The sequence below is a fragment of the Engraulis encrasicolus genome, chromosome 6 (genome assembly GCF_034702125.1).
Source record: "Engraulis encrasicolus isolate BLACKSEA-1 chromosome 6, IST_EnEncr_1.0, whole genome shotgun sequence".
Classification (NCBI taxonomy): Eukaryota; Metazoa; Chordata; class Actinopteri; order Clupeiformes; family Engraulidae; genus Engraulis; species Engraulis encrasicolus.
This window is the reverse complement of record NC_085862.1, coordinates 37,170,293-37,192,368: the sequence shown is the minus strand read 5'-3', so window position 1 is coordinate 37,192,368 and position 22,076 is coordinate 37,170,293. Positions and strand designations below refer to the sequence as shown.

At 42.5% G+C, this 22,076-nt stretch overlaps 1 protein-coding gene across 6 annotated transcripts in view; it reads left to right on the top strand.

Moving 5' to 3' along the window:
- The window catches only part of obscna (obscurin, cytoskeletal calmodulin and titin-interacting RhoGEF a), a 72,044-nt gene that overhangs the window by 35,216 nt on the left and 14,752 nt on the right, over positions 1-22,076 (top strand). For all 6 annotated transcript variants that reach the window (XM_063201501.1, XM_063201500.1, XM_063201499.1 and 3 more), the window contains 24 exons: positions 253-362; positions 460-660; positions 1,086-1,168; positions 2,125-2,298; positions 6,101-6,260; positions 6,693-6,800; positions 7,245-7,409; positions 8,013-8,171; positions 8,412-8,589; positions 9,272-9,385; positions 9,902-10,069; positions 10,672-10,774; positions 11,114-11,243; positions 11,961-12,066; positions 14,577-14,658; positions 15,232-15,365; positions 15,588-15,700; positions 15,998-16,169; positions 17,784-17,874; positions 20,069-20,269; positions 20,474-20,534; positions 20,716-20,793; positions 21,102-21,274; positions 21,424-21,450. In XM_063201501.1, coding sequence (XP_063057571.1) covers positions 253-362; positions 460-660; positions 1,086-1,168; positions 2,125-2,298; positions 6,101-6,260; positions 6,693-6,800; positions 7,245-7,409; positions 8,013-8,171; positions 8,412-8,589; positions 9,272-9,385; positions 9,902-10,069; positions 10,672-10,774; positions 11,114-11,243; positions 11,961-12,066; positions 14,577-14,658; positions 15,232-15,365; positions 15,588-15,700; positions 15,998-16,169; positions 17,784-17,874; positions 20,069-20,269; positions 20,474-20,534; positions 20,716-20,793; positions 21,102-21,274; positions 21,424-21,450 — 3,091 coding nt within the window. The remainder of the gene's footprint in view (positions 1-252; positions 363-459; positions 661-1,085; positions 1,169-2,124; positions 2,299-6,100; positions 6,261-6,692; positions 6,801-7,244; positions 7,410-8,012; positions 8,172-8,411; positions 8,590-9,271; positions 9,386-9,901; positions 10,070-10,671; positions 10,775-11,113; positions 11,244-11,960; positions 12,067-14,576; positions 14,659-15,231; positions 15,366-15,587; positions 15,701-15,997; positions 16,170-17,783; positions 17,875-20,068; positions 20,270-20,473; positions 20,535-20,715; positions 20,794-21,101; positions 21,275-21,423; positions 21,451-22,076) is intronic.

The window sequence follows — 22,076 nt, the reverse complement described above, 5'->3', positions numbered from 1 at the left end:
TGATTGATTGATTGGTTGATTGGTTGATTTATTGGTTGATTGATTGATTGATTGGTTGGTTGGTTGGTTGGTTGGTTGGTTAAGTGATTGGTTCATTCGGGTTGGTTCGTTGGTTGCACACTGGACATTGTCAAAATTCATCTTATCACCATGAAGCTATACAGTGTGCTACGTGCAAGTAATGACAATTCAATACTATTAGCCACCTATACTGTACTGTATGTTGTCAATTTATCTGTATATTGTTATCAGCGGGCAGTTTACCAATGAGCAGGACCCCCTCACCGAAGTATTCACCTTCACGTAAACCATCTACCGCGGAATCACTCTCAGAATCAGAAGGAGATGAAGACAGAGGAGAGGTATCACATTGTCGCCATCGTTTCTACTGTAAGGTTTATTGTTTTTTTCTTGATTCAATACAAAAAAACATACTAATGAGTGTTTTACATCATGCAGATATTTGATATCTATGTGGCCAAGTGTGACTGCAACCCCACTGGAGGAAGCACGGAGGCATTTGTGCTGAAAGAGGGACAGTATGTGGAGGTGCTGGACTCTGTGCATCCCATACGCTGGCTGGTGCGTACCAAGCCCACCAAGACCACTCCAGCTCGTCAAGGCTGGGTGTCTCCGGCCTACCTGGAAAAGAAGGGGCGGGTGAGTAGAATAACATTAACAGTTTCAGGTAGACAAATGCTGAGGCACTCAAGGTTGCATTTTTTTAAATAATAAAAGCTAAAAAAATAATTTAAAAAAGTACAAAAAATTGCAACCTTGAGTGCTTCAGCATTTGTCTACCTGGACCAAGTTTGAGAGCCCCTACACTGATGAGCACCAAGTAAAATGGTGAAGACCCAGAAGTACTCCAATTACCTGCTTGTGTTTGAAACATTAACAGTTTCATTTACTTCTGTTCTGATCTTTTCTATTCTGTTTTAAGTTATTTTTTTATCTTACAGTAAGTTGAACAGAAATACAATGTCCTGAAAAACCAAAATAATCTCTGAAGTATAATATCTGTACCACATGTTAGACCATGTTTGGTAAAAAAAAAAATGGTTCAAATATTATTTTGTTTTCAGGAACCATTTTCTCTGGCATTTGAGTCACTGTCTGCGAGAGTGGGAAAAGAACCCACCAGTGAGGAATTTAAGAACACTGTGAGGTGAGGATGGAGAATAACCCTAATAAATTAAGAATTTGTTGGTCACCGTGTGATTTATTGTGGGAATTTGCTCTGTACACGCAGACGTCATATTTATCTACAAGTTTCCACTCTGAATTATCTGATGTTATTTCTTCATGACTCAGATCTACATTTATTTTGCTTCACATCATTAGTCCTTTATCACTTTACAAAGCACAACTCTGACCGAGGTATGTGAAATTGTTGCCAATGTCTGTACCTGTTTTGTGAATTATAACTTTGGGTGGACAAGCCAAGTGTATACTTCCTATCTTTATCTGTTCTGATAGCACACTGGTTCCAGCAGAGCCAAGTGTCCATAGTAACCTTAACAACATATATGTCAGGGAGGCCAAGAGGATGCATTAATTATGTCACAAGAACTTCTTATCAGACGGTTCATTTGATCCAAAAGACACACTACAGTAATGATTACATCTGATGCAATGCCAGGTGTACTGTTAATTTGGTGTTCGGAGGTTGGGGTGCACACATCCACAAAAACAATAATCCAGTTGCCGGACAAATGTGGTAGACAGTGTGATAGAGTGGTTCACTGGGCTTGAGCTCCAAAAATATACACTTTATTTCTTAAGACATTAAAAATGCATTACATTACAGTCAGGCTGACATTATTTTCCATTACCTTCTATGACCTTATCTGAGGCAGTTAATACAGAACTGAACATGTATTATATACATGTATTATACACAGGGACGCTGACAGCTTTGTCCGGGCTCAGGACAAAGTCATCTGAAAGGGCCCCCGAGCCCAATACATACAATGTAATGAGGACCCAATTCTGGGCCCCCTATCTCCCTGGGCTTGGGACAATTGTCCCCTTTGTCCCTCCTGTCAGCACCCCTGACTATACATGTCTTATGTAACGACAACATGTTATGACATTTGACCTTTGCCCTTATATTCCATGCAGTGAGTTGGCCCAGGGTCTTCTGAGTGGGGAGGAGGAGTTTGTGAGGGAGCTGGGCTTCCTGGTATCCCACCACCTGCGCTACCTGGAGACCAACCCCAAGGTGCCGCTCACCATCTTCAGCCAGAAGGAGTACATCTTTCGCAACATCAAAGACATCACAAACTTCCATGAGAGGTATGGTAACCACCCATTAAATACTGTTTTAAGTTTGTTATTATACTAGATAGAATGGCATGATGACCAAACTTTAATGTGTTGGAGAATAATGTCTGTAATTTTGCTGTTCAGTTTTTTTAGGGATTAACCTACAGGTACATGTGCAACTGTGTGCAATAATAGACTCTTTCTCATTATCACAGCTTTGTTTTCATCTTGTCGCCTTTTTGGGAGTTGAGGAGAACAATAGCATTTTTTCAATTTGCAGATTTTTCCCTCCTTTTTATTTCTGCTGATTTTTTTTTTTTAAGCATCGCGGTTTACCTCGCTTAACCTGTGCAACATGATAAGCTTACTGACTATTTGCAGAGTTATTCTAGTGTTTCGTTTGGGATCCTCCGTGTACACACACACCATCTGGTCCACAGTACTACAGTCTCGCTGTGTATTTTCCTGAGTTATCATGTAACGTCGCCAAATAATTTGCCACTCTGAGATTCGTCTTGTCTCCTCCTCCATTACTTGAACGTTAGCCAGGCATGCCATTGCTAATGCCTTCCTTCCTCCCTTGAGTTTCAATGGTCAATTGGTCGGCACACACACACACACACACACACACACACACACACACACACACACACACACACACACACACACACACACACACACACACACACACACACACACACACACACACACACACACACACACACACACACACACACACACACATTCCATCTACATTATGCCCAAAGTCAGCATTGAAGTTGAAGAACCAACCGTTATGTGTAAGACTACAAATAGTGCAGATTGATAAATAATTAATTAAATATTCAATCTGAACTGCATATAGATTATACATCTCTCGTATAGATTATACATCTCTCTCTCTCTCTATCTCTCTCTCTCTCTCTCTCTCTCTCTCTCTCTCTCTCTCTCTCTCTCTGTCTGTCTGTCTGCCTCTCTCTGTCTTTCTTTCTTTCTCTCTGTTTCTCTCTCTCTCTCTCTCTCACTCACTCGCACACACACACAAGTCAAGTCAAGTCAAGTCAAGTTTATTGTCAATTTCTTTACATGCACTGGTCATACAAAGAATTTGAAATTGCGTTTCTTGCTCTCCCATGCAGACATAGACTAATCTAGGTAAGGACATAGACAGTATAGACATAGACAGTACTCATACATGGACATAGACAGTATGGACGTAGACATTGCTCATACAGACATTTAAAGTGCAAGACTGGACAACAGAAGACTTGTAGAGAACATACATTAAGAGGAGGTATTTTGTTGTTCTTTTTTCTAAAAGTCCTTTATAGCGTTCTGACATAGTAATAGTAGCATTTGAAGAAATAAATAATTAAAAAGGTTTTTATTAAATACACCAGCAGCAGTATGTGTGTGTGTGTGTGTTTGTATGTGTTTTGTGTGCGTGTGTGTGCGTGTGTGTGTGTGTGTGTGTGTGTGTGTGTGTGTGTGTGTTTAGTGCAGGTAGAAAGTGCGGTGTGCGTCTGTGTGTGTGTACCTGTGTATGTGTGTGTGTGTGTGTGTGTGTGTGTGTGTGTATGTGTGTGAGAATGAGTTGTGTGTCAGTGTGTGTATGTTTGGGTTTAGTGCAGAAAGTGCAGTGTGCTTGTGTGCTTGTGTGTGTGTGTGTGTGTGTGTGTGTGTGTGTGTGTGTGTGTGTGTGTGTGTGTGTGTGTGTGTGATATGCGTGTGTGTGTGTGTGGCATGTGTGTGGCATGTGTGCATGTGTATATGTTTTGAGTTAGTGCAGGTTGAAAGTTCAGTCACAGATGTAGTAGTGCAGGTGGAATGTTCAGTCGCAGATATGGTGGTGGGGATGAGGGGGGGGGAGCGTTGTCAGTGGCCTGGCTGGCTAGAGGCTGACAGTGAAGGGAGAGTGGGTTGAGTGTTCAGTATCTTGATTGCTTGATGCATCGTGCTGCTTGCAAGCCTGGTGGTACGGGAACGGAGGCGCCTGTACCTCTTTCCAGAGGGCAGGAGGCTGAACAGTTTGTGTGCAGGGTGGCTTGTGTCTTTGATGATCATCAGTGCTTTTCGGGTGAGGCGTGCGGTGTAAATGTCCTGCAGGGAGGGGAGTGGTACTCCAATGATCTTCTTCGCTGTGTTGGAGTGTCTTCCTGTTTTTCTCCGTGCAGCTTCCTCCCCACACTGTGATGCAGCTGGACACGACGCTCTCTATGGTTCCTCTGTAGAATGTTGTCATGATGGAGGGTGTAGCACTTGCCTTCTTTAGTTTGCGCAAGAAGTAGAGACGCTGATGGGCCTTTCTTCGCCAGTGATGTAGTGTTGGTGGTCCAAGAGAGGTCGTCGCTGATGTGCACTCCAAGGAACTTGGTGCTGCTCACTCTCTCCACAGCATCACCGTCGATGGTCAGTGGTGGCAGTTGTTTTTGGACCCTCTGAAAGTTGACAACAATCTCCTTGGTCTTGTTGACATTCAGCAGGAGGTTGTTGTCTTTGCACCATCTGGCCAGCAGGTCTACTTCTTCTCTGTAGTGGGTCTCATCGCCCTTAGTGATGAGGCCCACAAGTGTTGTATCATCCGCAAACTTCACTAGATGGTTAGTGCTGTGGGTCGTTGTGCAGTCATGTGTCAGCAGCGTGAACAGCAGGGGGCTGAGAACACAACCTTGCGGAGCCCCCGTGTCAGGGTCAGGGTGCTTGAGGTGTTATTCCCTACCCGTACTGCTTGTGGTCTCTGCATCAGGAAGTCCAGCAGCCAGTTGCAGAGGGAGGTGCTGAAACCTAGTTTGTCCAGTTTTCTGATGAGTTGTTGTGGTATTATGGTATTGAATGCTGAGCTGAAGTCAATGAACAGCATTCTCACATATGAGTCTTTATTGTCCAAGTGGGTGTGAGGGCTGGATGGAGGGCAGAGCAGATTGCATCCTCCGTGGATCGCTTGGCTCGGTATGCGAACTGGTAGGGGTCCAGGGTGGGGGGTAGGGTGGCTTTGATGTGTGACAGGACTAGCCGTTCGAAGCACTTCATGATTATGGGCGTCAGTGCTACAGGACGGTAGTCATTGAAGCATGATGGTGATGATTTCTTCGGCACGGGTATGATGGTAGCAGCTTTGAAAAGTGATGGGATGACTGCTTGCTCCAGAGAGATGTTAAAGATGTCTGTGAAGACATCCTTCAGCTCTTCTGCACAATCCTTCAACACTCGGCCAGGTATGTTGTCTGGGCCAGCTGCTTTGCGTGGGTTGATGGTGACCAGTGTCCTCTTCACACTGGCAGAGGACAGGTACAGGGGTTGATCATGGGGGGGAGGGGGAGTTTTCTGTGGATGAGTGTCATTTTGTGCTTAAAAACGGGCGAAGAAACTGTTCAGGTCGTTTAGCAGAGAGGTGTTGTTGTCACAGCTTCGTGGTGCGGGCTTATAGTCCGTGATGGCCTGTATGCCCTGCCACAGGCTCTGTGCATCTCTGCTGTCTTTGAAGTGTGTTGTTATTTTGTCCGAGTATTCCTTTTTTGCTTTCCTGATGCCCTGGGACAGGTTTGCTCTTGCTGCTTTTAGGCCAGCTACGTCTCCTGCTCTGAAGGCTTTGTCTCTGGCCCTCAGCAGTCTGTGAACGTCTCCTGTGAACCATGGCTTCTGGTTGGCCCTGGTGGTGATGCGTTTTATTTCTGTAACATCATCAATGCATTTTGTGATGTAGGAGGTCACGGTGTCTGTGTACACACACACATACACACACACACACACGGGCGTGCGCGCGCATGCATGCATGCATGCATGCATACACTCATACTCTCACATTCTCACATTCTGTGTTTCTCCCCCACAGGTCCATTCTTCCTAAGTTGCAGAACTGCTCCACAGATGATGACGTGGCCATGTGCTTTGTGAGCCAAGCCTCTGACTTTGAGAAGTACCTTCAGTACATGGTTGGCCAATCCCAGGCAGAGGCTTGCCTCAATGACAAGAACACGCAACACTTCTTCCAGGTACTGTGACCCTATACATTCTCTTCACATTCAGTTTCTGTTGTATTGCTGTATGTTATGGAGGAAACAATTGCCAACTGGATAATAGTGAGCCCTTTATGACAACTTCTTTACTTAATAGTAAGTCCTTATTCATGATTGACGGGTTAATCATTACCTGTACTGCCTACATAATTCATGTCTTTATTAAATATACTTATTACATTACTTATAACATTATTCCATTATAATTCATTTACTATTATTGTTAACTGGTACTCAGGAGGGTAATACTGTACATTTTCCTCAGTCATATAGGCTCCCTGACCACTAATGCTATAATATGCAGTTGGCATCTCATTGTATCTTTTGACGTCTTTTGTGTGTTTTTGATCTTATTTCTTGAGTAAGCAACACTTTTATCTATTTTTTCCCTTCTCTGTGAAACACCAGAAATATGAGGAGATTCAGCTGGCTCATGTGGAATCTGAAGTGCTTAGTGTCAGTACGTATTTACAGAGGCCGTTGGAGCGAGTGGAGACCTACAAGGCCCTGCTGAAGGTATGCTTTCATGAGGCAGAGCATTTAACACCTGAGCATCATCAAAGAGCTTTCAAAGAGATTTGAAATGATACTTCATGATCTTCATGACACCTCACAATTGGTTTGTGTCAGATTACGCAGTTGGATAAAAACGTTTGTTCTACTACTTTGATATCCATCATTTCATAACAGTATTAAGGGCATTATGATGACGATGGGAGAGAGAGAGAGCGAGCGAGAGAGAGAGAGAGAGAGAGAGAGAGAGAGAGAGAGAGAGAGAGAGAGAGAGAGAGAGAGAGAGAGAGAGAGAGAGAGAGAGAGAGAGAGAGAGAGATTTTACCCAATTTCTAACATTTGGTACGCCATCACATATGCTCAACCATAGCCGACATCACCACTAACACTCCCCTCAGAGAAAGTTTTACTGGTAAGAAACAGACATTATATTTTTCTTCTGAACAGGAGCTCATTAGGAACAAGGCCAAATTTGGTCGTAACTGTGCTCTGCTGGAGGATGCCTTCTCTGTGGTGTCCAGTCTGCCGTGGCGTGCTGAGAACATGGAGCAAGTGGCTATGATCGAGAACTACCCTGCCCCTCTCAGCGGACTTGGAGAGCCCATACGGCAGGTATGGAAGCATGGATTAATTCACGGGCTCATTACCATACTCTACTCAGGGGTGCATTTCTTGAAAACTTAGTTGTTAGCAGTTAGAAACTTGGGTAGTTGCCAATGGGAAATTGCATTGCGACCAACAAAGTAGCTACCATAGTTAGCAACTACGCTTTCGAGAAATGCGCCCCAGATTGGCAAAAATACCACGAACATGAAATCAGGTTGAAAGCGACATGTTGCCATTTCTGGAAATATACTTCCCTCCTCCCCTCGAGTTAAATTATTGAGGTTTGCCTTTATCCTGTTCTTCCAGCTGTTGTCTAAGTGATGATATTACCATACTTTTAGTTCCAAGCTAGCATGCATCATTGAACCAAATGGGACCAACTTTCTGCTAGCTGGTCCAATACAATTTTAATGTTAAATTCTAGCCTGAAGGTTGCGTCAACACCGCTGAATTAACAGGATAAAGATAAAGCTCAATCATTTATATCAAAGGGAAGTGGGAAATAAGCATATTTCCTGAAATGTTGGCGCGTCACTTTTAAGTAAAATACATTCTATTTAGACATTTGATTGTGATAGGTACATTCATGTCGTTATTCATTCATGGCAGGGTCCATTCACAGTGTGGGAGGAGTCACCTGGAACGAAGCTGTCATTCCGTGGTCAGCAACGTCACGTCTTTCTCTTCAAAGATTGTGTCATCTTCTGCAAGCTCAAGAAAGACCCTGACACACACAATGACACCTACATATTTAAAAGCAAGATGAAGGTACAGTGAAATTTGAGGATGAAAGTGTCCTAACAATGCACTACCAAACCATCTAAAAGACATAAGAATGTTACTTGCTATTATCTTCAATTACAATACAGCTGTGACAAAAAAACAGAAATTGTTGTTAAGTCTGTTCAATTTTCATGCAAATGAGATGCCACCTGAAAAGTGTCTAAATAGCGTCATGCCTATAGTATCTCCTTCAGCTGTGTCTCTGTGCTGTGTGTGGCTGTTTAGCTGGCTGACATCGAGGTGAAGGAGGCTGTGGAGGGGGACGAGCGGGCGTGGGGGTTGTGGCACGAGCACCGTGGCACCGTGCGTAAGATCACCTTGCAGTCGCGCTCCGTCCTCCTCAAGCTGTCCTGGCTCAAGGACCTCAGGGACCTGCGACAACGCAGCTGTCTGACCTCTCGCTGTGAGTCACTCACATCACTCTCACTCATAATCATTCTCTCAGTGCTCTGTTCTTGCCTCTTGGTGTCAGTCTTATCAAACACAGGCCCATCATCCAGTTCTGAATTTCATTGTTTATATTCATATGTCAATATTATTATATTGCATTACATGACATTACATTACATTACAATATGTGTATTATAGTCATGTTTACAGTCATAGTGCATTATCATATCATAGTGCATTATCAAAAGGCTTTAGAATTAGGACTTGAATGCTAAATGTGTCATTGCAGTGAACCTTACCCAGTTACTGTGAAGAATATTCACGCAGTATTCATATATTCACATATATTCAAGATAACAGAAGTTATTTTATAGTCTTGAGTCTGTGACATTCTCATATGGTGGTGAAACAAGGTTTATGGATGATTTTAATGATATAACAAGTTAATGTAGCCTCTGTACAGATGGGTCCATTGGCAGGCCCATTCACTCATTGCTTTAAAGACTCAACTGCATCATAACAACATTTCTAAGGTCATCTAAGGTCATTTAAGGTCATTACAATTTTGGTGACTGTGTTGGGTTATAGCATAGACTCTGCGCAAAGAGTCTTTGTCCATCCTCAAACCCTTTAATTTCTTTTGTGAGGTTTTGCATAGCTAAGGGCTGGTATCAAGTTGTGTTTCATCTATCCAGGTGCACCTCACTTCGAAGCACTGCTGGGTGACTGCACCACCAAACTGGGCCAGACGATCAAACTATCCTGCAAGGTCACAGGCTCTCCTAGGCCAGTGGTCACCTGGTTCAAAGGTAAACAAGACATTATCCTCTCTGGGAACCTCTTGAGTCAGCTGATATACTACTGTGCCCAGGGCCGCCGATAGCTTTGGTTGGGCCCAGGACTTATCTGAACTCATCTGAAAGGGCCCTCCCGCCGAATACATACAGTACAATGTAACGAGAACCCAATTCTGAGCCCTGTTGTCTTCCCTGACTATACCCTTGGCATTTAGACTGCTTTTGAGTAATTTAACCATGACGATTTCCATCATGTCCTTTCCCATTTAATCTAATCTGTATCTGGCCCTACCGTGGCTGATATGGTAGGGCACTCGTCTACTATGTGGTCAGGTCCTTTGCCGCCCCCTCTCCGTCTCTCTCTCCCATCTCGCTTCCTGTCTCTACTTCACTGTCCTGTTTTGGAAAAAAAACAATAGAGGCTTGTAAAGCCCCAAAAATACTCAAAAAGAGAATCTAATCTGTATCTGTATTTCATACGAAGTGCCATTCCTCTTTGTGACGAATGTATGTGTGTGGGGTGTGCAGACGGCCTGTCTCTGGAGATGGACGAGCAGCACATCATCTCGGAGAGCAACACGGGCACCTGCTGCCTGGTACTAACAGGGTTAACCATGGCCGACTCGGGCCAGTACATTTGCTACGCCTCCAGCAGCATGGGAAACGCTAGCACCATGGCCAAGATCATAGTGGACGGTGAGATAGCTTTCACACAATGATGAGTGGAGGTGCAAAACGCACACCAGAAAAGCAGGTGCTAGCAACCAGTAAAACACAGAAAGAAGACAGAAGTGCAGTCGCACACTCCTGAGTTGCATAAATGATCTTTTAATGTGACAATGTTTTGGCCTGTCGACCTTAAAGGCATTAAAAGGTCATTTCTGCAACTCGGGAGTGTCCGGCACTTCTGTCTTCTTTCTAGCTTTCAGACACAATCCATAATTTCATCTACTGCATGGTTATAATTATTGTTACAAAATCTTGTTAGTGCAAACACTACTCTGCTACACATTAACAGATGTTTGTGCAAGCAATAAAAAAGGAGGTGGACTGCTGCAGCTCAGATGTGAAAACTTTATTAAATAAAATGAGGTGCCAAAGTCTAACTTTTCAATGTAGTGCAAATATTAGTGGAAATAGGACAGAACAACAAAGGGTTTTTTTTACAAGTATGTTTGGAGAAATATCTGCTCTATTCCCACACTAGACAGATGTGTTTGCTTGGACTGTCATCACACATATTGTGCCTTACACGTTATGCTAATAAATTTAGTCCGTCTGTGTGTTTTGAATTGCAGTACCTCCCAGCTTCAAGATTAAACTTCAGACTCTCCAGCTGGATATTGGGAAAGACATGCAGTTCAAGTGCTCTACGCTCTGCAATCCTTTACCTAGAATCAGGTAATAAAGTGAAGACTTCAGTCTTCATTTGTTTTGTTCATAAAGTGCAAAAGTAACGTACGAAACAAATACAACTTTTCTATTTACATTTTTTGACCTTGTTGTTCCTTGTTTAGAGACCCCTGTTCATTCAATATCAGTAAAAGTCTTGACATTTTAGTTTTGAGAATTGTTGAACTAAACATATGAGCGCAACAACCATAAACCTTATTTTAATGTTTAGCGTGCTTGACTTTTTCCAAACAGGAAAATAACTGTTCTAGTAGTACCGGTAATAATGTTTTACTGATTATTTGACATAGGCTATCTGAGTTTATAGACATGTTCTGTATTCTTCAGGTGGTTCAGAAACAGTAAGTTGTTGGAGAGCCATAAGAAGTACCAGATTGACTCCGACCCTCAGACTGGCCTGTTGACTCTCACTATAAAGAGGGCTGGGAAAGTAGACCTGGGCACTTATGAATGCGAGGTACTGTACAAACATATCTACTTTTATATTTCACCATTTAGTATCACATTGCAGAGCCATTCTTGGCACTTAGAAGTTTGTTGTAAAACATATTAAATTATGGTAAGTTATGGGTGTGAAAAGCCAGTCAGTTGCAACTGAACAAATCAACAAAACACTAGTGTATCTGCCAACTCAGTGCCTTCCTGTAATGTTGCCTGGTGAAATTCCAAAAGAACGTCCAAGGAACAAAGAAAAAAGAATTACTGAGTAGAAAAGTGAACACATTGTAGCATGATACCCATTCAAGCCAACCACGTACCTCTAAGCTATTTTGGTTGTATAACTTAGAGGGGCACTAGGTAGGATGACGTCATTTGCCTGTCTCAAAAGCTACACCGTAAGGAAAAAATGCTGTTAAAATAAATTCGTGTGAGACTGTTTTTCATCTCGCAATGCCAGCAGTTGATACAAATCTGAATACGGTATGTAAAGCAGTGTTTACAAATGAAAAGTGTTTCCCACAACACTCCTTTGGACCACGCTGCCAAAAGTTACATGTGGGTTTTTCTGACAGCGGACTGTGGAAGTGGTTGCGAGAGCTATCGTTCAGTCACTAATGACTCGCACAAGCTTTGACTGACTGGAGACCGTGATTAATTAAACTTTTAATCCTACCTGGAGCCCCTTTAACTTCTCACTTACTCTGTTTGCTCTGTTTTCCTTTATCTACCAAAGCTGTGGAATAAGCTGGGAAGTGCCAAATGCAAAGCTGAGCTTATGCGTGTCCCGACCACCCCCACGGAAATACCACTGGAGAGAGACCTCCCTGTGTCCGTCAAAGGTAGGATAGGAGCACAAAGTAAAGGTAAATTCTTACAGACAAGTCCGAATCGATATAGCAGGGATTTGAAGCTTTCAAATCAAGAAAAAATGCATAGGTATGTCTGTGCTCACAGCATTTTGCAGCACATAATGTCCATCACCTTACATACAGTATCTGTAGCCAAATAAGCCTACTGATTGAGGAGCAGAATCAGGAGCATTACATAAAGTTAATAACTAATGTACACACACGATTTGTAAGTCAGTCATTGCAACCATGAAAAAAAGACAATTCTGGAAAATGTTCTAGACAATTCTGGAAACCTTTTTCAAAACTTCTTCAAGTTCTGCAGAAAGACTTGGCTGAGCACATGCCACATTACCCTTCAACCCTTTTTTCAACCCATTCAACCCCTTTTTTCAACCTGTTTTTGTTCCCATCTTTTTCCATCTCCCTCACAATCTGTCAATCCCCAAGACACCCACTACCCTCCCATCCCACATGTCTAACCTCTTCTCTCCTTTTTTGTGAAACCCATGAGCAACAAATCAGCAGCCATCAGTCGTCAATCACTGATAGCATCTACAGTGCTTCACTCCAAAATAGTGAAAGAAATATTCATCTATTTTGACTTATTTGTGTCCTTTTTTTGTTATCCACTCTTCCCACATATCCAATTTCTGAAACAGGAATTGGAATCTTTTCTCATCATATCATATTCCCTCCATGTAGCCTGAACATGGTGGGACTTCTAAAGCTCTCCACAAACATTTTCCACAAACATTCCATCACTCACTTCCAGCACTCATAACAAAGTTCGTCATTACATTGAAATCATCAAGATCAACACTCTTGCACTCCACATTTAATTTTGTTTCATTACATTGATATCATCAACATCACTATTGTTGACCAATGCCATTTCATTGTAGCATCTCACTGGAACCTGAACTTCATTCAGTTCAAACTACCATCAAGATCAACACTATTGCACTCCACATTTCATTTTGCTTTATTACATTGATATCATCAACATCACTATTGTCCACCAAATGTCATTTCATGTGTAGTATCTCACTGGAACCTGAACGTCATTCAGTTCAAACTACCAGGTCACGTCTGTCTAGATCAGAAATGTGTCTGTTGTAGTCTCCACTGTGTTGTGTTCATATTCATGCATGCTTGTTGATACATTGTACCCATGTTGTAATGATAGAGTACAGATCACAGCTGATTCTAGAACCACATCAGGCCAAATATGAGACTAAGCAAGGGCTGTATGCTAGAATGGACCCCCAGTTTCCATTCTGTTCAGTTAAACTGGTTTGAGGCATTTTCAGCTGTCAATTTGAAAAGACAGATTTCCTGGTTGGAATTTCCGGGCATGATATTGACTGGTCGTTTCTGATTTGCAATTACAACCAGGAAATCGTTTTATTTTTTTTTTCAATTGCTTAACAGCTGCAAAGGCGTTACACCTCTTGAACCATATCGTGTTCATAGAATGGTCATTGAGCCTAAGGGGGGTTCTAGAATCAACCGTCATTTGGCTAACAGTGTACTCCATTACATCCGAGTACGCTGTGACTGAACCATCCCTCATCACTCCCTCTCAAGATCTGAAGGCTGGACAGACAGACACTTATTGCCTGATAAGTGGTTGGTCAGTAGCTGTTGGACACCTGTCAATCATGTGAACCCCCATGCCATCCTCTCTAATGTCATGCCTCTCCATCCCACTTCCTTTTTAGTCCCAGAACAGGAGACTAAAGAGCCAAACAGAGCCATCCTCATGTAAGTGTGTCATCCTGTGAACCAGTGGGCCTCGCTCAAACACACATACTGTACCAGATGTGTTGCATGCTGTATGTGTCCTGTCCTGTCCTTCTCCTCCTGTCCTTGTACTGTACTGTCCTGGTGCATGTCCACATATCCATGTCATTTTGTCCGTCCACTCCCCCATGTCCTCTGTCTCACCCTCACCCTCAAAATGAGTTGGCCATGTGCTTGGAGTTGAGCTGCTCCCCGGCTGGTTTTATAGGGGAAAAAAACATTTTTTAGCAAGATTTTAGCAAAAACAATTCATGTGAGGAAGTCTCCTTGAAAATCTACTGATGCTTGTTCTTCACCCCGCATGTCCTACCTCAGGTAAGTGAGTTGGCCCTGTTGTGGATAGGATTAAGGACTGTATCTGCAAGTACTGTTTTTTATGTCAAAATGTCCACTATTGTATTGTATATCTAATGTATGTATTGGAGGTAAAATATAGAATTGGAAAGTTTGGGAAGTGAGAATCCATTGTTTTTAATAGGATGTCGCTGAAGATATTATCATCAATTGATCGTTATTAACATTGGTGTAACTGTTACACGGACAACATAAGGAGTCCACTGTAAATGGATAGAATGGCCCTTCCTTTTGCTGTCACCACTGTCAGGTGCTCAGTTATCAAGTCTGAAATGTTAGAATTGCCCTTCCTTTTTCTGTCACCACTGTGAGGCGCTCAGTTATCATGTCTGGTCCTACAGAGCCAGAGGCCGAGGCTGAGACCTGGTCCACTTCCCTGGTGAAGAACTGGCTTCAGATGTTCTTTCAGCCCGCCCCTGAACCGTAAGCATGCAGAATCATGGTTGGATTGGATGGTTCTTACCATGACTTACTACTTTATTTAAAGAAGCGTATGTTCTACCAGAAAGATTCAAGTAGCAAAGTATGAGTCAGTAGGCACAACGTACATACAAATACCGGTAAACAATAAAACATATTCTATATCATATCATATAAAATATTCTTCGATGGGTTAGGGTTAGGCCCAGTCAAAGGCGTAGTCATCAGTCCATGTGCATGTATTTAAAAATTGGCAGATCCTGCACTAGTCTGTCGGCAGCAACAGGACTTGACCCGATTTTAACAGATAGACAGGGACCAACCTAATAATGATTTGGAGGGAGGATGTTGAGGTTGATCCGTCAGAATCTGAGGCAGCTAAACAGATTCATCAGACAAGTCATTTTGAAGCAAATGGCAAACACTGACCAGACAAAAGTAATTAAAAGCTTAACGAGGCATTACAGTCTTCCTGGTAGAACCTATACAATAGATCTCCTCTCACTGTCTTGAGCTGCAGTCTTACGAAGAGTTATGTAAGAGCATCTGTATGCTTGACTGCTTTACTTTGCGTAGGGCCACTGCAAGCACGGCTGGAACTAAGCAGAAGGAACTCCCCCAAGCTGCACCGAAGCCTACACTGAAGAAGACTGATCCTGGTCCAAAGCAGGAAGAGCTGGTTCATGAGGAGGAAGAGGACGCAGAGACAGGTCAGTGGTTTATGGATGCTTTTGAAGATACTGTAAGTCCTATCACTGTTTTGACAGTGTGTTTAATTTGTCATAATGATGTAATATTTATTTGCAGAATGAAATCAGCTCAGCTGTGTTTGTTTTTGAAGTTTAATTCTATGCCTGTACAGTACTGAATCAGGGCAGGTTGCTCAATGAGATTTTGGCTCTTGACTAACCACATTGTCAATGTTTGTTCAGATCCCCCATCCATCCAGGTGCCTATGGAGGATCAGTGTGTCAAACTGGGGCATCCGGCCACTCTCTCCACCATCATCACAGGGCAGCCTCTGCCAGAGGTGTACTGGCTGAAGGTGAGCAACCTTTACAAGAGCACCGTTTTCAGAGGAGGTCTAGGAAGAGCTTCCTGTCGAAAACATGGCGAGGCAAAGGAACAGTCAAAAGCTATTCCCAATATGTCATTTCAACATGAAAATTACTGGACAGACAGGGAGGTTGTATGTGATTTCACATAGTGCCATGTAGTCTTCGATTCATATTAATACCCAATATATCCAATATAGTCCAACTCTTTGCAGAGCATGTCTTCATGACGCCATGTGATCTGTGTGGCGTAAGTAATGATGATCACCCACTTTGTTTTCACGAAGGACGGACTGGAGGTGGTGCCCAGTGAGAATGTGGAGATGGAGTACTTTGGGGCGCGCTGCTCGCTGAGCCTGCAGTGCGTGACCCTGGAGGACTGCGGCACCTACACCTGTGAAGCGGAGAACAGCACCGGGCACGTCTCCTGCAACGCCCAGCTCATGGTGGAGTCCCAAGGTAGGGCACCAGGCACTGAGCCACTCTGTTCAGGGCTGGACTGGGTGATAATTAGGGCCCAGGCACTTTTGGCTCAAAGGGGCCCCTCATAATTCGCGGCGCAGAACTGTCTCACCGGTGGGCCTACTCCTTCGTGGGCCCCTATTTTCAGATTATTGTTTTTTTATTTTATTTCTTTTTTATATACCGGTGTATATATATATTCCTGAAAATAGGGGCCCTCGAGAGTGCAGGGCCCACCGGGAAATGCCTGGTATGCCAGATCGCCAGACCAGCCCTGGCTCTGTTCAATCCACACTTGAACATCTATTGCATTTCCATTTTGTGATTTTTCTATACTATATATTAATTGATGTCAATTAAATATCAATCGGTGCTTAGGTGCCAATTATTTCTCGTATCCACTGGGACTGTCTGTTCAATCCACACTTGCAGATCCATTGTATTTTTTCACTCTACTGCTTTAATTATGTACTGTATGTGTTGATGATTTCTCATATCTAGAGGTGCTCCGATTGCTCGGCTGCCGATCATGACCGGCCGATAATGGCCAAAAATAGCCTGATCGGTGATCGGAAAAACATGCCGATCAAAAAACCGATCGAGAGATATTAAATTCCTCACGCAACCATTTGCCTTTACACCTGGCGCTGCATGTAGGCGCTGGCTCTGCACAGCTGCAACTGCACCAAAAGAAGGCATCTTTGCTTGTCTATAACTCGCCAGTGAGCCATGTTACGTTATAACCTGTGTAGTTGCCTTGGTCAGCACGCGACAACTTCACGTTGTCAGCACAAACATGTCAATTATTGTTTTCAAAGTTGTAATTGGCAGTCAGTCGATTAGTTTGATAGTCGCTGAAACACCAAACGGCGACAGATGTGGTTAAAACTTGAGAGAGAGATTCAGAACGGTAGTGGAGCACTGCAACTGTGGACGGTGACAGAGAGGGGAGGGGCTCTCCTCACGAGGCTGCTCATTTAAAGCGACAGGTTGTTTTTTCTCGTATGTGGAAGACTATTTGATGTAATGTTTCAGTTTCAATTCAATCTTAAATAGTTTAGTTATTCTATGCAATAACTTATACATTGATTAATACTGTAGACTGTATTACCAACACTAGTCTGAAAGATAATAATAATAATAATAATAATAGCCTAATAATAGACATGTGCAAATTAAGATTGATTGGTTTATGGGCAGAAATGGTATTCAATAAGGATAATTAATAGGCTATTAAAAAAATAGGAAATCATTTTTGTGATCGGCAATGATCGGTAATCGGCAGATAAAGATTTTTGGTGATCGGTATCGGTGATCGGACCCAAAAAATGGTGATCGGAGCACCTCTACTCATATCACTCATTATTGTCACATACTTTATGTTCCAAACCCCAAAATGTCATATGCTATAAAACTCTTGAAAGAGCTGGATTACTGTATAGGCTTCTGTGGAGTGTGGGCCTTTCCGAAACCTATCAGGTGCAGTGAAATGTGCTAAGCATCTCATACTGTATGTGCACTTGGATAGTGTTTAAAAAGTATTCAAAAGTATGATTACCAGATTTTAGTGTTTTTAATGCTCTATAATTCCCACCTGTTACTTGCCCACAGCTCCAGAGGTGGGGACACCAGAAGAGATGGAGGTGGAACTTGGCAGACGGAAGCTACTGTCAGTCTATGAGGTCCATGATGAGATGGGAAGGTACTATATGTCTGAAAAATGAGGAATGTGCGCACTGAGGAAGGCAGAGCGCCGAAACGCGTCTGTGTAAATAAAAAGAAACCTATGCATGGTGCGACCTTTTTTCATTTTTCAGTCTTACAATATTTTGGTCAGCACCCTTAAAAGGAAGAAAAAAACTGTTGGGTGACGCCTGCTCCAACCCTTATGAACTTTAAGGTACTATATGTGCACTATCCTCATACCAAACTCTCATGTAATGTATGTCTAACATACATTGTAGCACTTGTGAGAACAACATCTGTGTATCGTGATGGTATTCATGATGTCATGCATTTTTGGCAGGTCATTGCCATTTTATTTCTTTGTTTGCTATTGTGATTGTAAGTCACTTTTAATGAAATCATCTGCTGAGTCCGTAAACATATGAATGGACAGGTTATAATTAGAGGCATGTGGTTCACGGTTTAAGATTACATTTACGGTAAACTAAAGCCAGTATCCATACCAGCCAACATCCATCCAGCTGAGTTCATTTTAACGGTGGGGGTCAACATTTATTTCATCATTATCAAGGTGCTTGTAAATTATAGTTGACAGTTATTTTGGTTACCGTACATATATGTTATGAGTTTCCATTACTAGCACATAAACAAATTCAGAAGTTTTCTGAGTGTGCAGATGATTACCTCTGCTCTCCTCATGACCCCCCACCCTCCACCCCCCACCTCAGTTTCATAAAAAGGAATCATCCTTCTTTGTATGGAGTTGGGGTTGATTTATTAAGTATTGGTTAGAGCAGCGGTTCCCAAACCTTTCCCCCTGGGCACCCCCTTGTACATTTCAGTGTGGTTCGCGCACCCCCTAGGCGAATATTTTGGTGTGCTGATGGCCACGCAAGTATGATTCACTGCACATTCACTGCACATTATGCACAGTTGTTTTGGGGAATCCTCTTTTGCAATAGTCTAGGAGTTAAACTACACTTCAGATGGACCCTTCCAGCATACAATTCACCATACAATTAAAAACTGCTTCATGTTCATTGATGTAGGATAAAAACTCACATATCCACCATTGCTCTATTTAGCTCCACACCACACACGCACCACAGTTTGGGAAACCCTGGGTTAGGGGAATATGAATTTTGTATTAAAAAGCAGAACAAAAAAACTATCAATAAATAACAAAAACAAAAGTGTGATTGATGATCCAATGAACTGGATGTAAATCGGCTCATGGAGATGTTGTGGCAAAAGGAAAAATGTATCTCCATCCAGACCAGATGTTAGCCAAGCCACATATCACCTCTCCCATCATTCACATTGCTGCACAACCTGTAACAAGTACAAAAAAAATCACATCTCTATGTCAGCTGTGGCACTATTTTACATGTTCACGTGTTACAACAGATGCATGTTCTTCTTATCTCCCAGTCCATTAGTTACCTTGTTTAGTCCTGCTGGTGTACAGACATGATGTCCTCATTGATGGGCTGAGCTTGTGCACGCCTCCTAAATTTCTAATAATGTATTTGAGACACTATTTATTACCAAATTCAAAAATACACACAGGACCTACGCACATGTGCACACAGACAAACAGTTTAACATTTCAATTTATTACTAATAGTATTTCCACATGACAGCAGCATACTGTCTCACCTTCAATGACAGCTTCATTTTGGGGATTGTTAAAAAGGACCAGCATCCCACCGTCTTGGTCTCTGTTTTCAGGCCATCTCCTGCCTGGGCCTTTATTGGGGAAATGATATATCTTTACTTTTTTAACCTACTTAGAGATTTTGGCCATTTCTTTTGAGAGTGTCTCATGTCTCAGCCTGTTTGGCCTACTGGTACATGTTTGCATGGACCCACTTGTCTCTGAATCTCCACAGCTCCGGATCTTCTTGAACAGCTGACCAATTGATCCCATCTTTGGTTTCTGAAACAAATAAAAAGGATCATTATGTGATATCCAGCACCAGCAATATAATATGTATGTAGTAATACTACAACGTGATATAATAGTGACACCTAACAAATAACCTATTCTAGTGTACTGATATACAACAGCAAGGGTCAGATGATGGTACAAAGCACCAACTAAATGATCCAAACAATATGCTTGATTATCTACCTGGGTGTACACGGTTGTATATGACAATGTGATTTATACATGATATTGATATCGATGTTCTATTGCCTTGTTTCAGGGGCACGTTTGGTGTGGTGAAGAAAGTGTCTCACAGGGCGACGGGGGAGATGTTTGCTGCCAAGTTTCTGCCCCTGAGGAGCAGCACCAGAACCAGGGCCTTCCAGGAGAGGGACCTGCTCTCACGCCTTGCCCACTCCAGGGTGGCCTGCCTCCTGGACTTCTTCTGCACCAGACGCACCCTGGTTCTGGTCACAGAAATGTACGGTCAACTACTTTGTTTTACTATCCTGCTCGTTCAGCCTTACAATTAGTGATGGAGTGGTAACAAAGAAAATGGATGAGCTTTACGTATGCACAGTTGGTAATCGGCAGTCATGTTAGAGCTCACAGAACGTCAGTGTAATTTACCCTCGTCTTCCCCATGGCTTTGCAATGTGTGCTTATAGTGTGTTTTTGGTTTTAGGTGTTCCTCACAAGACCTTCTAGATCATTTGTTACTGAAAGGCTCTGTGAAAGAAATGGAGGTAAGATTACGTATATTTGCTGTTTTGATCTTGAATGCACAAACTTCCTTGCAGCATGATGTACTACCAGTAGGGTAGAGATGCTTTATTGGGATATTGAGATCTATAAGGAATAGAGGTGACATGTATTGTATAGGATGCTTCCTTTCTTCGATTTTTATCTGTGCTCCGTCATGTGCAGGTTCAGATGTTTATTCGTCAGATTTTGGAGGGCCTTGCTCATATCCACAGTCTCAACATCCTCCATTTGGACCTCAAAGTGAGTTTTAATGTCTAGTAGCACCGATGACTGAAGCAAATTATTATATTGTGAAATGTTGACTACATCAACATACTGTATCTCTAACAGCTAGCTTTCTTCTGTTTTTACTTAAGTGGTTTCACATTTCATTTGAAGCAATAACTTTCTTCTGTCTTCTTCTGAAGCTACTGTATAACTGTCTTCTTTTGACTGTTTGTATTGTCTTAATTCCATTCTCTTTTCAATCTCCCCCCCCCCCCTCTTCTTTCTTCTCCTCCTCTATCTCTACCCCCACCCCCCTCCCCCTCCTACCCTGGGCACACCAGACTGACAACATCCTGATGGTGTCTCCAGCCAAAGAGGAGGTGAAGATCTGTGATTTTGGCTTCTGCCAGGAGATTGACACCTCCAGGCACCAGTACAGCAAGTTTGGAACCCCGGAGTTCGTGGCTCCAGAGATTGTCCACCAGGAACCAGTCACAATGGGAACTGACATCTGGTAAGTTATTTAGTTGTCATTACGGTAGTTGTACTGTACTGCATATTTTACTGACAATCTCCTCAGTCATCACATACTGGCATTGTACAGTAAGTCACATGAGAACTCCTGTTAAAACATTTACAGTGATATCCATCTTCTCCTAACAGGTCCCTGGGTGTTGTGGCTTATTTATGGTAAGTCATGACATTTGAAGTGGGCCAATGCACTGCATACACTTTCCACAAGTTGTACAAATCTAGAGCCTTGAAAAAGGCACATGTATAGCCACTAGTTTTGTGAAGCAATACAAGCACTGCAAGCATTGGGAGGGCTTGTCGATATTGGAAGGTGGAATTATTGAAAATTAAATTAAATTAAAGGGACACTGTGCAGGAAATGGTCAAAAAAGGTACTGCAACTATGCTGCTCATTGAAACTTGACTGCCTATTGCCCAATTTGATCTTTGCATGAAAGTTTACCAAGTAATAAACAAATATTTTCTAGTATGGTCCAAGTAGAGTCATTTTTGCAGCTAAAAATGGCTATTTTTGGAAATTCAAAATGGCGGACCATGGAGAAGATCCCCCTTTTCATGTATGAAAAGTGCAATTTTTCCAATCATAATGAATACTTAGAATTTGATGGTGGTGGTAAGTATTCATGAAAAAGGTAACATTAGTGAATGGGCAGCATGAATTCTGGAAATAAACAACTAAAAATCTCACACAGTCTCCCTTGAAATTAGAAATTAAAATGTAAAATTCACATTACATTAGCATTTTAATGTAAGATGGCTCACTGATACTGTGTGATTGTGTT